This window comes from Nymphaea colorata, chromosome 9, assembly GCF_008831285.2.
Source record: "Nymphaea colorata isolate Beijing-Zhang1983 chromosome 9, ASM883128v2, whole genome shotgun sequence".
Classification (NCBI taxonomy): domain Eukaryota; kingdom Viridiplantae; phylum Streptophyta; class Magnoliopsida; order Nymphaeales; family Nymphaeaceae; genus Nymphaea; species Nymphaea colorata.
The window spans coordinates 12913942-12929191 of record NC_045146.1 but is presented as its reverse complement, the minus strand read 5'-3'; the positions used below and the strand labels follow the sequence as shown (position 1 = coordinate 12929191).

Below are 15250 nucleotides of genomic sequence, written 5' to 3'. Positions count from 1 at the left end.
CAAAAGATGGTGCCATAGACTCGATCCAAGGGCTGCCCGACGATCCAATGGGTCCTAAATCTTGCAGATTCATCAGATGGAAACTGGTTAGCACCACAGATAAACATGAGATACGAAATAATCACTAGAAGATCGCACAGCCGGAGTCCAGGACACTTCCAATCAATATAAGCACGTAGATACAAAATACGAGAAACTCAATTAGCATATGAATGAACCTAGGAAAACCTTGAGCTGGTTCTCCTTCCCCACCATCTTTTCTTGGCCCTCTCTGCATTTGCTTCCGGGCCTCCTAGCTTGTGTAATATTGCCTTGGATTTACGTAAGCTTGTGTTGAACTGCCTTTTCCACACTTTGAAGTCATTCCTTAGTTTCTTTAACTCATCATCGACATCCAGATCCGCTTCAGCCTTACCAGATTTCACTTCTTCCAAGAATCTCACGTCATCATCAAAAACCTGAGTTCTCTGCTCAAATTCCTTAGCTAGCCGACTGATCACACTCAAACTAGTGTTCATTTCCTTTTCCAAGAAGGTACAGTGGTTCCTCGGTCCCTTTCTATCGGCAGAACTAGAATTGCTCCAGCTGTGATCCCCATCATCTTCTCCACCATGAACTGAGACGTCCGACTTCCTGCCTATTTCATCACCTGCCAGGCTCTTCTTTGCATGAGCAAGACTTGACTTTAGTGATGTCATCTGCTTCTGCCATGTCTCCTCCATTGATTTCATCTTCAATTCATATCCGTACCATCTCGTCTCATATTGGTGGAGTTTTTGAGCAAGAACGTCATTCTCCTCTTCTTTCTCTCTGAGAGCCGCTTCTGCTTTCAGAACCCTCCGCTGGAGTTCTGCTAAATCCGATGGTCTCACCAAGACATGATTGGTCTCAGATTCCTGAGCTTCAGACTCATTCTAGTATGTTGAGAAGAGAAAAAAATATTTAAAACCCGATAAAGGCATTTAACTGATGTGCACACATAAATGGACAAGGCCCAGACAAATCCATCCGAGAATTCATCAATTGAAACAGCACTATTCCACTTGTACATCTGCTAATAACGAAGGAAAATCATTTTGAAAACAAACAGTTCCTGAGTGGAACCATGAAAATCTAAGAAACTGAGAGAAGAAAACCTTTGATCTTCCAGGAGATGGAGCACCAACCTGCTGAAATGGAGCTGGCTGGTCAAAACAATTACTCAGATAAGCAAATGGGATAATCTGATATATGTTGTGATAAATACAACATAAGAATAAACTGTATTCTCATTTTCCTTTTGAGACCTTTTAAAATTTAAAAGTAAAGACAGACAAACAAAAACAAAATCATCATTTCAAAGGAACAATTCCATGTGCAAGCAGTACAACCGTTCATCCATTCAATACAAGAAATGACCTCAGATGTGTTAAACAAAGTGAACCAACAAAAGCATACCTTAGTATCGTCAGATGTCCTGGCCAGTTTAAGAACATCAGCCTTGTTCGACCATTTCCTTACAAGCCAACCACGAATAGCTGCCAGTGGAAAATCAAGAGTAAGACTTGAACATTTGAATGTTAACAACCAAAAACGTAGGATAATGAAAAACTTTACCAGATTGAATAAGTATTGATGCATCACAGATAGCCAAATAATTTTTTCTAGTAATATTGCACTTTATCTGTCGCTGTATGATGCATACAGCTTTCTGCCTATTAATTAGCATTGCAATCTCCCTTCTTGCTTTCTCTCCCCTCACGACTGCAAGCATAAGCTTGTCACTGTAAAGGAAATTGCTATACCGAAACACATTCAAGTAAATTATATTTCAGAAGCCTGAGGACAGTATCTCCTACATGATTGGAGTATGAGAGCTCCTCTCTTAAGCTTTTTGAAATAGCAACGAGCTTGGTGACCTCTAAAGCACTTTTGCACCCCCAGTATGCCATGGAGAGTGCTGTTTCTTGTATCTTCAAGAGCACCAATCTACAGAAAATAAAACAGAAACCCATTAATTATTGATAAAACATATACCATGTCACAGATGGGGAAGCAGCTTTTGAAGATTCAGTAAATTTACGGATGTAAATATATAGTCCACAAATTCACTGAATCTTCGAACCTGCTTCAAAAAAAAAAAAGAATGTAATGCAGAATAAGAAATGAAGGTATAACAAGCATACTAGCACGATTATGACTATGAAAATTTTCAATATCCACCGAACTGGCTGCTACTGGACATTGGAGATATAATAAACAGTTGTAAGACATTATGGCAGGAAGACAAATGAAAAAGGAAATGTATGTGAGCAAAAAAATGTATTACCTGCCCAGTTCGGAAAAAGAGTTTTGTGTAGCCAACTTGATACATGTCCGGCAATATATTGAACTGCTGAAGTATTGCAACGGATACACTAAGGGGGTCTTGAGATGCAACATTTTCCAAAAGAAGAAATCCATATCTGAAAAACAAATGACACACAGTCATTGGAGGAAGGACGTTGACATTTAGCAGCTACATTATACAGAAACATCGCCTGGCATCCCATCTTATGGATGCAGACTTCACCAGGCAGCCTACCTTCTTCTGCATCAGGACAAAGGGACACTTCAAGGACACAGTCATGCTGCAGTCAACACTTTATCATGAGCTTACCTCCTTTTATGGTCTTGAATGCTTGTTCTGTAATTAGTGGAATTCTTTTCTTTAATTGATACACTTCAATTTTTCATATAATATTCTTGACTATAGTGATAAAACTATTGTTCAGGATTGCGTACTTGAGAACACACACTGTGTTTTCTTTGAGTTTTCACCATCTGGGTGCATAAGGATGTCGTCTCACATCTTAATTTTTTAGAAATGAAGTGCTATAACAGCTGTATCAGCATCATTTTCCACACCGCATCCACACCTATATGACATAATCTAGCAGGAGATATCATCAAAATTAGATTATTTACCTCCTAGCAAACTTTTGATGTGACATTCGAGTGGGATATCCAGATCTTGATATGCGAACAACCTCCAGCACTCCACAGCATCTCAGTTGCTGCAAGACAAGTTGCTGTTCGTACATGCCAGGAAGCTGCATGTTATTTGGCTTTATGCATCTAATGAAATGAGGGGTGGTATTTTCCAGCCTCTGCATCAATTTGAAGAGTTGGCCCTACAATATATATGTACCAAAATGAAAATTAGGATTTTCCATAGACAAGTATATAAACCAATTTTGATCTTCAGGAATAGTCTACCAGTATATCAAGCTTTCTAACGTGCATTTCAAGCACATACATGCAAATACTTGTGTATTCACAATCCAATTAGGCTGCTCATATGAATGCTTTTCGAGATTTATTCAAGTAATGTTTCTTAGTAAATTTTTGAAACACAAATTCCTACAAGAGATATAAGGAGAATGCACACATTTTGGCGGAAGATTTTGTGCAAATTTTTATTGTAAGATCCAAGAATCGTTCTTCTGTACAAATTTTTATGCAAGTGCTAACAACAGATTCATCAGTAACCAACACCAGGCTAACTCAATTGAAGAAAGAAGCATGTACATGTTGGCTGCTCCGACAACCGTCTAATCATTCAGGTGATATCTAGCCATTTAGTTCGACCTGCAATGTCCATACTGCCCATTACCATGCATAAAAGATTTTTCTGTTCTTTCAGCAAATTCATAAGCAAATAAAATAACATATTTGGATTTTTCATTTTAAATGCATTTTAGTAAATGAGAAAACCATCTCTGAAAGTAATTTTACTTGACCAAAGGTGCCACATGAATCACAAAATTACCTTAAACTTCATTGCAACACTTTGCTTTTGTGAATCTGCTCCAGCAGGCTTATGCTGAGAGCCATTTGTCTTTTCGGATTGATGAAGCATATTTGATGCAAATACCTGAGCAAGCTTGGACGCACATGATGACAGAAGTTGAATCAAATCAATATGCAGCAAATCCCTGTTTTTCTCAAGAAACCCACATGTGTCGTACAAAACCTGAAGAAAGCAGATAATTAGTGAAATAGTGCACCAGAAAGCGCAAAATATAATAGTTTCATGAGAAAAGAGATTGAACCAAATCAATATGTAGCAAGTCCCCGCTTTTTCAAAAACATGCATGTGTCTTAAGAACATGGTGAAAGAGCATATTATGAAACGATGTGCAAACTGCAAATCATATAGTCTTATTCAAAGAAGTTTGTGACGACCTCCCCTGCATAATGGCAAATGCTGAAAGCCTTGTCTCTTTCTCCTCTGAAACAATGATTAGAACCCAGATGCTGCCTAAGCTTGTCAGCAAAGCTCAAATCTGTACCATTGGGAAACATTGATTCTTCATCCAATAGAGAAAGTAATCCTAAAGGTCTCTGCAAATATCAAAAGTAAGACTGTCAATCTCTGAACAAAGCTTTCATCCTGGGAAACATTAGCATACATGGTGCAGCATCAAACAGGATTATGGATAGGATCCACTAGAAGATGCCCTGTAGAATAGCCCTTTGAAAAATGTCACATCCGTAGAGCACTACTTTGAAGACCTATTTGGACTATCTCACTGTAATATGAACAAGGAGAAGGTGGAAATGATGGTGATAGACATTTTTCTTAAAATAGATAATCAAGTGTTACCAAGACACCTATGCCCTCCAGCAGGAGCCTGACTGCCTAAATGATATGGTTCTCGAAAAGCGCATCATTTCTCCACATGCTGCACATTTTCTTAGGAAAAATACAAATGACAAATAGGAAACAATATTTAGACAAATGAAGACAATTCACAAATGCAAACTACGTATAAATGAGCAGTTCAGTATGCAAAAATGGCATAGAACACATCACAAGCAATGAGCTACTCTTGTAACTCACAGTGTGTAGAGTTCGCAGACTGCACAAGAGGAGTCCCTATCAAACTGTTTGGGCCTTGGCAAGTCAATTAAACAAGAAAATGGAACCCAATTTAATCTTCTTTTGTTAACCTTCTAATTACTATATTACACTAGTAAAGAGCTTAATTAAGGCCAGAAATGCAGAAGACAAACATCTCTTTCTCAGTGAAGAAATAAGATTGAGCTATGAACTCTCTGAAAGAGTCGAACTTTTCTGGATTGAAGAAAAACCTGGAAGGGCTGAACAGCATGGAAGAGCCTGAACTGTGAATAGCAACTTTAAAGGACAAGTTTTCTTGGTATACTGGGGATGGCACTGAAGTGAAGTTTTGGACCGACCTCTGGGAAGGTTCACTTCAAATTCAATTGATCCATAAAAAATTTTAATAGCTAATTGAGAGAGATCTACATCAGTCACTTATGGAAGCCATATAAGTACAAAGTAGCCTGGCCCTCCAATCTGAATTTTGATTGGATCGTTCTACAGATTTAAAAGGAAGTGCCTCGTGCAATAAGGGAAGACAAATTGATCTAGCATGATTCTCCTAATAAGATATGAAGAATCAACTTCCAAAACATTCAAAACGAAGGTGTGTTAGAACCACAAAGAAAAGGATTTGTTGTGAGTATGCTATTTCCAGAGAAGCTTGACTCATTTGCTTAGCTTGTTAGGGGAGACATTGCACAGCAAATTACATAAATTTGGTACTATGCTTGCGAGCTGATCTTATCTCTCAAAAAGGGAAAAGTTCCTACACCACCTTTTCTTTGAATGTTGGAGCGCCATAGTGTGTGGAATTCTATCCGTTCCAGTTTGGAATTAAAAGACGTCCAGTATATTCAGTTAATCAGGAAACATAGTGCTGGTTTAACTAATTTTTTTGTTAGATTGTCTTTCTTAAATGCAGGTTTATATCTACATTAAAGCTAATTACAAACACAAGGTTGAGCGACGTGAAAACTCGACGTTGAATAAGGCACATTCAGCTGCCTTACATATGCGACACAATTGGCAACTCATAGCCAAGCAAGTCCAAGATTAGCAGCAACTTTTGTTAAGAAGATCGACTTAGAAAAAGAGAACAAAAAAATTAACTCTGAACCTTGGAATCAAATGGGTTGTTCCTTGTGTTACAATTGCCTTCTTTCATCCTTCAAGTACAGATCCAATTAGCACTTGTTGTAAAGTAACTAGTATCATTGAAACTCAAAAACTGTCGTACATTCTGAAGAAAGATATTGGAGTTGCATGACCAGGTGTCTTTTTTTCTAGTCTAACACTCATGCAAAGCATCGAATACCAGCACTCGCGTTAGTATCCATGCAACGTGGACAATAATGACTAATGAGCAACCATAGTCAGCAAACTTCAAAGTTCAAACTTTGTCAATAACCAACTTCCAAAGGAAATTTTATGGCTTAAACAAAAATCAATGTGCATACCTTCTCAAACAGGCGCAAACAATCCTGGTTGTCGTCAAATTCAACCTTTGACCAGTCAATTCCATCTTGAATATATTCCTGCAATGACATAAAAGATCTATAAGGGTGATAAGCATCCTAAAGCATTGCTTAATATATACTAGAGTAAGGTGGATTTGCTGACAGTAGAGATTCATTTCTCTCCAACTGAAGTCAAAAAAATGGAAAGACCTAATGAAGTGCTTAAACCTATCTCACCTTAGCACCTGTACATCCTACTTTCAGATAGGAGTGTACGTGTGTCTGCTTTTGTGTGTGTGTGCGTGTGTATGTAGATATACATATATGGGAAAAATGAACAGTGTCGACCATGCTCACTACTCACTTTTCAATTCCACCTATAATTCTTTATCAAAGGAAATTGAATGGCTGACATCTAGATGAACACCACTTATATAAACTTATATTTATATACATATACACACACACACACACACACATATATATATATATGCGCATATACAACAGGTGCATGAAATAGTGAAAACTCTCATAGTTTAGACAGCCAATTTTAGTAGTAATCCACATTGAAAAGCAAGATGGTATAAGCTACCACCGAGGATCTTTTTTTTTAAAAAAAAAACCTCCAGAGAACATGCAAGCTATTTGTAGAGAATGTCAAACATGCTTATTCTCAAAAAAATTGCAGGAAACCAATAATAAAAGTCAACTGACAAAGATAACTATGTAAGCAATGGATAAGGATTACCTCCTGCTCTAACTTAAACAAATGTCGATTGAAGTGCTGCTGCAATCTCTCATTTGCATAATTTATGCAGAACTGTTCAAAACTGTTTCTCTAGGAAAGAAAAAGCAGTCATCCATCAAAACATTCTCCAGGTCAGTTTGACAAAATTAACGGCTACAATTCAATATTCATGTGCAGACGTACATGAAAGGATTCAAAGCCGTAGATATCAAGAATATTGATAGATCTACCGGTCCGCCGCTTGCCCACTTCTAGTGAGATGTTGATCTGTTCCACCAGCCAGTCGAACAAACTGGCATAGATCGATTTTGCTAATGCATCTCTTGCGTCAATGGCCTTGTTAAAAGAGTGTGATTATAAGAACCTACCATCTTACAAGGAGAGGGGTCGACAACTAAAGATAGGACACAGTGACATCCTCACCTGGGGCAATGTTAGCTTTTGAGTAATATTCTCACTTCCAGCACGCATTTTACGAGTTGATAAAACTGACTTGAGATCGAAAATACTGCAACCTATTAACTTAGCAACATTTTGAACTCCTGTTCCAAAGAAATTGTGACAAGTTAAGAAGCATCATCATGTTAGCTTCCAATTCAGCAATTATGAAAAGCAAATTATAAGACCAAGATGATCCAGACATGAAGCAAGAGGAAGATGCCAGCTTATTTAGTAAAAAAATATTTTCTCCTAATATTTTAGCCAATATTTATTTTAGTACGAAGTAGACCAAACTTACAAAAATTGCAAAGGCATGATCTTGTTTTCCTTCAACTTTTTTAATCATTCTTGTTAAAATATTTGCCACAAAACGTTGTTAGAACATAAATATGCATTTTCTTCAAATTATTTAAATGTCTTTTGCCATTAGGCATTTTTTATTGATAGGAAAGTCGAGGAAAGGGGTTAAACCAGTTATATATGGTGAAAAAAGAGAATCCCAGTCAAATGAAAGATAAACTATCTTTTCTCACTGCCTTTCTCACCCTCCAGCAAGAAACAGTCAATGTATCATGTTAGATAGATGCATAAACAGGGAACTTTTGATTGAAAAAATCACTTTACCTTCATCTTCAACAACTTCAACATGATTTTCATTATCGATCACCCTAAAAGAAATATTGCCAAGCCATAGGACAGCAGCAACCATAGCAAATGCATTATATTGATCCTCCTTACTGAGATGAACAACATCCAATGCATCCTGGCAGTACATTTGATGCACTTATATTTCAGTTGTACTTACCATATTAAAGTAAACTGGTAAACAGACTTTTGTATATATAACTAGGCATAGATTGTTTACCTTCACTTGACGAAATCTCTCAGAATCATCAACCCCATTGACAGTGAAGCATTTGCTTTGCTTCAGATAATTATATTCGTTAGCATTCTTCAAATTCAGTCCTTCTGTTACAAATTGGTGGAAAGACAATGAAACGGTAGCAATTAACTCAACAACTTTTGTTTTAGTAGTGAAAGATTTCAAACCATCTAAGACTAGTTTATTTTGCAAATAGAGAAGCTAATGAAGCAATGTTCTTGCATCGAGGAATGAAACATTTAAGCAACTGAAGTTTAGAAGAGATAATCTGTTATAGGAAGAATTGTGAATAAGTGCAACAAGAAATTTAAAAACAGTTTGTAATACAAATTTATAGACAACTATGCACAAAGTAAAAAACCATTCTCTCAAAAATTGGCAACATAAAAAGTGGACAGTATCTCTATCTCAGTCTGTTAATCTGCCATCTGGGGATCAAGACTTTGTGCATCTCTATCTCATTGCTTTTCCACTGATGTAGTAAAGTTTAGTTATGACATATCATGTGTGAGGTTGGTTTTAGTCATTATGTTAAATATTTTTATAGTTGGCCAAAATGAAGTCGAACACATGAATTTCACATCCAACATGCAAGAACCCATGTTCCTTGAAAGGGCAGATTATATCATCCATGCATGATGAGGACTTAAATTAGCTTCACATGTTGGATGGGTAAAATATCTCATTTGAGGAGAACATTTGAATTAGATGCATATTCACATTTTGGGGATGGTTCAAACATGCTATCAATGTTTGACATATTTTCTGCAATGGGAACCAGAGCCCTCGTTTTAATTTCACATGTGTTTGCAAATGTGCCAGGTTTTTTTTCATTCTGTACTTTCATATTTTCAATAGTGAGCAATGCAAGTGAACTTGTCCTGTGCTTGGACTACAGCAGATACAGAATTTAGAACATCAAATTATGGTTTTGAAATCAAAAGTTGATTTTTAGTGGCCACATATCTGCTGCACTTATTGATAAATTACTAAAGATGATAATTCTACATCATACAACAAATTATGTGCTTATACAGCATATTATGTTCATAAACATACAGGCACAAAAATAAAATCACAATGAGTCAGACCTCTAAGAGCAGGAGTTGCTCCAGCACAAAGCTGATAAAATATATGATATGATCGTTCCCCTTCTGCACACTGGACCACTCTTGACTGTTTGCTAAATAAACACCAAGTTAGAACTATTTTATCCCAAATACAGAATAGTTTGATTCTCATTAAGGGGAATGTAGAAGTACCTTTTCCAGTAAAACTTTCCAATTGCAGCAAGGAAATCATCATGTGCACATAGACGAAAATAAATAAGTTGCCTTCGATGACTAATACAATTAATAGGAGCCCAGGAAAGATAGCATTGACATATTCAAGGATGATGGCCTTACAGGTTTCAATCTTGGCACCAGAAATTTTTCCTGTGTTGCTAAAATGAATCTCAATGAGCTTACCCTGCAAACAAGCAGAAATGTCTTCAGACAGTGAGGATCTGAATAAAATAAAGCGATAACATGCAATTTAACTAAAATAGAACTGGTTCAAGAGTTTCTCAAAATGAACTTGTGGTCACTTATTTGCGCTGGAATTTGCTAATATTTCAACAGTGCACTTACAAAACGGCTTGAGTTATCATTTCTCAATGTTTTTGCATTGCCAAAAGATTCTAGTATCGGATTGGTCTGCAGAATTTCATACTCTATCCCACTGCCACCTCCAAGGGCTGCCAAATATTGCATTGCTATTTTCGCAGTTTCAGTTTTACCAGCTCCACTTTCACCACTGAAGATGAACCATGAATCAGTTTCACATATGCACAAAAAATGACCCAAACTGGCAAAGAATTATTGACCAGTCAAAAGCATTTGATGCTGTGACCCATGTGCTTCTACAGCTAAGAAATTCACAGATAAAACCTTTCACAGTCCACACAATCCATGTTCCTCAAAATGCTTAAGAGGAATAATACTTGAACCATCTCTCATATGAGAACAAAACAATGGGACTGTTGGCAAAATAAATTCTGCTTTAAATCTATGTCACACATGTGCTGGGTGCAGGTGCTGGTGTGGGCCCAAGTGCGGGTGCGGAAGTTGAATTTTCCAAAAAAACACGAGCACATGTGCGGCAAGGATATATATATATACACACACACAAATAACTAAAACTATTTGCAAACAATGAAACTAGACATAAAAATTTTCTCAAGTAATAAAATTAGCAATGAGTCAAAGGAAAAAAAAACAATATGTTTGTTGCCACACCCAAGCTGCACCAAAGCCGCGCCTGACATGACTTGGGCATGGCAAACTTTTTGAAGAGTCTGTGTTACTTAGCTTTAAATGCCAATTGCCAGGTCTATTTGCAAGCCAGGTGATAAGGAAAGTAACTTGATTAACTTCCTCAAGATGCAACCCTAAGGGATAAGGATACCAAGAACGGTTTTACTCATCTAGTTGAGAAATTTTTAATAGCATAGGAAGGGATTTCAGTAATCTTCTTAGGATAGTAGATACAGCATCTTGATTGTGGCAGAATATCTCTCTAATGGGAATACACTCAGGGTCATTGAGTTTTAAGTTTTTGCCCGTTTTAGCTGCATCTTGTCTAATCTGGATCCTTTTAGTGATGCATTTAGCTTATCAAAATCTGGGCTGTTGACATCCTTACTGTCTAGTGGGTCTTGAACTGTTTGCAATTTAAAACCAAAGACCATGAAAACACAAGCATCATGATCATGTCCAACTGCATTGCAGTAGCCTATTTGCATTCTGCAAGCACCCATGTGACATCCTGCATATATATGTCCATGTGTTTTATTTACTTGCATGAGTGTGTGTTTGTGTACCACAAAAGTTCCAGCAGGTGCACCCACCATATAACAAAGAACGTTTCTTATGAGTTACTTAGCTATGGATGTGGCATCATGAGAGCTTTCAACAAGGGTACTGAAGACAGAATTAGAAGAGAGAAGGACAGTGGATGAGGTGGACGGAAAAAATAGATAGCTGACATGCAGTTACTATGAGTGACATTGTGCTCATAAAATGTTAAAAATAATAATTCCATTCTTGAACTCATCAACCAAGAGACAACCTACGAGAACAAGTTTTTTTACTGAAAACAATGGCTAGTATGCAGTGGCTGACCTTATAATTATGGACTGATTAACTTCATCTGCAAAATTATTAGACAATTAGAAGATAGAGAAGAAAAAATAAATGAAAGTCTCCGAAACAGTGAATTTTAAATTTTGATATGCTGTAGCAAATAATTGCATAGTTACCTCGTATCATTTCACGAATGGCTGTATCTGCAATAGCATACACATGAGGTTTGTCAATAACTTTCCTCTTGTAAGCTTCAATATGACCATTTCCATAAAATGGTACTGGTTTAAAAGGATTTACAGCAACCAGCACGGGACCTGCTTTTGTCTGAGAAAGTACAAATTAGTCGAATGGATGCAAGAAGCTGCAGGCCTCAACATTGATTGACAGATCACAGGAAAAAGTTAAGGAAGCCTAGACTCACATAGATGATATCTCGTGAGTATCTACATTGAAGATTATAAAGTACTGATGGTTCATTTAAATAACTGAGCTGCATAAGATTGTCTACACCATCAAGGATGTCAGGATTTGCAGGCAACAGGCTCTCGGATGACACCTTTAATACCTGGTATACAAATAACATATAAATCTCAGGACTCCACGATAGTCAGATTGTTAAAAATATAAGTACATAGTAGAAGACTCACTTTCCCTTCTAACAAAATGAGATGTGAACCGTCCTCAGAGCTTGACTGTAACTTTCCTAGTTCCCATTGTCCATTTGGAAGTTGAATCCAAAAACGAAGCTTCTGAAAAATTAAACTTCAGCATGTAAGTATAGCAATCAATAGTCATGCAGCTTTTCACTAAATAGAGATCAAGGTTTGACAATATTCTGTAGGTCCACATACAGCGACCTAGAAAAGCAGTTCCAGCAATACAACAGTGTGTGCACCGAGTACAATGATGCATGACCTTTTGTCATAATGATATCAAAAGACGAAAGATTCTGGTAAATGTTAGAAAAGAAAAGTCTTTCATATACATTTCCAAAAAGAAATTAGCAAGTTGTGTGACTTGTGTCGATATTGTGAGTAATATTGCGAAAATGTCAATAAAAGCTTGTTGTGAAAGAAATACCATGTCGGGTAAAATAAGAAAGAAATTAGTAACAAACATTTGTGTCAATATAGTGACCATTGTTTTGAAAGTGATCGATTCCAGAATAGTCAAAATTGAAAGAACGCAATGAGAAATGAAAATTGTACAGTCCTGACTCATTTCAATGAGTCATTTTCGCTGACTCAGGCCAATGGAGGCTGACTTTGAGAATAATACCTTCAACTAATAATCTTCCTCAAACACAACCTAACACAAATAGAGTAAATGGCGTTTGGTTTAAACAACATTCTCTCTAGTTCGCCATCTTCCTATTTTATGTCGCTCTTCTTTCTCTTCGTTGGTCTATGAATAGATGAAGCAAACTTTAATGAAGAAAGCGAGCTGGTCCAATATCGGAAAGAAGGTTCGAGGGCTTTGTGATAGCTTTTTACCTAGAAGAGACACTAAAGGCACTTGTATGACAAGGTACCCTTTCCTAATACAAGAGTGTGCAGATCGTAAGTCCACAAATTAGTACGATATAAATCCAATCCAGTAACATAACTAAATAGGTGTAATTTTGCTTCCCCAAAATTCTCATAAAAAACCAATGATGAGGCTACCAAATTCCAGAAATAAAAAGGATCAAACTGAAGAGAATGAACTTCATTAGTTCACAAGAATAGACTCCACAATGTAGACACTAATTGAACTCTCATATCTGAAAATGAACCGTTTCTTTGTACCGTTTCCCTTTGCTACAGGAACTGGTGATTTCTGAATCCTAGAACCCTGGTCACTTAAGACCAGATCGATTAATCAACTGAAATACAATTAGCCCGTCAAGCCGACTGAAAATCTTCTTTAATTAATATTTTTTTTTGCCGTGTGACGTGTGTACTTTCAGTTTACACGTCTACGTTTCCGATTCGCAAGTGTACCTACATTAAAGGGGTTTTGCTCTCTCCCTTGCATATAAGGGGGGGAAACAACCAAACTTTCTGCCCTTCAAAGTAAAGCATCCGAGAGCCCATACCTTGTCCACCGGACAATTCTTTACGCATTATGGATGAGCGCCTTAAGACCCAATTCTTGACGTCCTTCAACTTCTTGAAGGTCTAAACCGGTTAGTTGAGCAAGTACGCGGAGACCTCGTGGCCCAGCGGCCAATGAGTTTCTGGTTGCCGTCATGAAGAGTTGTTCATTCCCATTTTCAGCTCTTTGTTTTAAGTATGGCACTATAGCCATTTCCTTGCGTAGTTGGTAGCAATGCGTATATAATATTTACGGAGATTAATAAAAAACAAAAAGGAACCCAAAATTCCCCGCATCGTGTTAATGTGCGCCTATATGAGACACGAGCACATTGATAAGAAGCTTGGCATAAAATCAGTTTTCACAGAGGCACGAGGTTAATCCTTGTAAAGGACGAGCAAAAGCAGAAATCAACAGCAGAGCTACCTTCTTCGCACCATAGACGGTATGGTCACTCCAACCCAATTCGTTACTTAATGGTAAATACAGCGGCTTTCCTGAAAGTTCGCCGTCCTCATCACGTTCAATGACAGCAAAACTCCTACCGTAGGGGGACTCGTCACTGCCCCGGTCCACGATCTGACTCCGAGAATCCGCCACAATGCGGTGATCCGGACTACTCCTTACGGCTTCAAAAGTCATGATCCTCTCCAACCCGATCATCCTAGAGTCTGCTTCCGGAAGACCGGAGATTCTGCAATCAACAGGCAGTGACTTCATGACCTGTAGAGAATGCTGTCCCTTGGCCTTCAAGGTCCGTTTCTTTGGCCCCAAGACCGCCTCATTCTTCCGCGAGATTGAGTGAATCATCTTCACCAATCCCCTTGAGAAATCTACGAGGCCAACAAAGTCGTCCTCATAGAAGATTCAGTCGCAACCCTTCATGTGCCTAGGAAGCTTGCGGTCAGTCTGATTTAAGCGAATAATTTTCAAACAGAACCACATTCTTGCATTAGACACCCCCTAAGAAGCCTACAGGAGACCACAGGCTAATCCATTATCCACCACCCTTCCGCTTCACTTCCGAGCACGATCACCGAAATGCGTCGCTCGATCACGAGGATCTCGTCCACAGAACCCCGACTCGCGTAAATGTCACCAGAAACACGCAAAACCTCAGGAGAAACCACAAGACTTCTCTTAATCTGGTTAAAGAACCATCTCTTTCCACTACGCAGCTGCACGAAGAGTTTCGCGCGGCTCTGCATCCGACAAAAATCCTCTTTCGCTCGATTCCCGAGCTACACAACGGCTACAGCCACAACGACACTCCAAGGAACAAGTTGACGAGAACTCGTCTAGGGTTTCTTGAGAAGATCGAAAGAGTTCTTCACCTTTTTCCTCTCTCTCTCTCTCTCTCTCTCCCCCCTCCTGCGAGCTTGTGCTTGAGCAGGCTTTTTGAAAAGAATCTTCAGGAAAAGAATTTGTTTGGATTTAGATAATCGAAAAAGAAAAGGAAGAAGAGAATGCTTCCTGTGATTTGGTGAGAATGGCGGGTAGGAATTGCGGGAAAAACTGCTTTCACCCTTTGGATCAATAAATAGCGAGTCAGATTTCAAAATTTTATAGGAAATGGCTAAAATGCCCCGATGGCGCGACGGCTTAAACGTCTTCACGGAGGGCGCCGGATATCGGCAACGTCGTGGG

The 15250-nt window shown here is 38.1% G+C and overlaps 1 protein-coding gene across 2 annotated transcripts; it reads right to left on the bottom strand.

The window, feature by feature from the left end:
- Positions 1-102: 102 nt before the first annotated feature.
- On the bottom strand, positions 103-15117 carry LOC116260354 (myosin-1-like). Of its 2 annotated transcripts, XM_031638636.2 has the most exons (24): positions 14030-15117; positions 12175-12276; positions 11949-12092; positions 11701-11851; positions 11564-11591; positions 10031-10196; positions 9806-9869; positions 9662-9675; positions 9491-9575; positions 8382-8485; positions 8141-8279; positions 7499-7617; positions 7259-7411; positions 7076-7165; positions 6328-6405; positions 4207-4365; positions 3791-3994; positions 2947-3152; positions 2309-2444; positions 1839-1968; positions 1597-1743; positions 1438-1517; positions 1137-1184; positions 103-914 (listed from the first exon to the last, which is right to left on the bottom strand). In XM_031638636.2, exons 1-24 carry the CDS (start codon positions 14411-14413, stop codon positions 219-221), a joined length of 3627 nt encoding a protein of 1208 aa, XP_031494496.1. In that variant the 5' UTR covers positions 14414-15117; the 3' UTR covers positions 103-218. The 2 variants fall into 2 exon arrangements, with proteins under 2 accessions (XP_031494496.1, XP_031494497.1); XM_031638637.2 differs by lacking the exon at positions 1137-1184.
- Positions 15118-15250: the final 133 nt, after the last annotated feature.

What these genes read in the sequence shown, in the direction of transcription:
- LOC116260354 (XM_031638636.2), bottom strand. Translation starts at nt 14,413, where the DNA reads ATGATTCACTCAATCTCGCGGAAGAATGAGGCGGTCTTGGGGCCAAAG. An exon ending in ACTCACGAGATATCATCTAT is followed by an intron (nt 11,852 to 11,948) that starts GTGAGTCTAGGC and finishes GTACTTTCTCAG; the next exon opens with ACAAAAGCAGGTCCCGTGCT. An exon ending in GTGTTGCAATGAAGTTTAAG is followed by an intron (nt 3,153 to 3,790) that starts GTAATTTTGTGA and finishes TATATATTGTAG; the next exon opens with GGCCAACTCTTCAAATTGAT.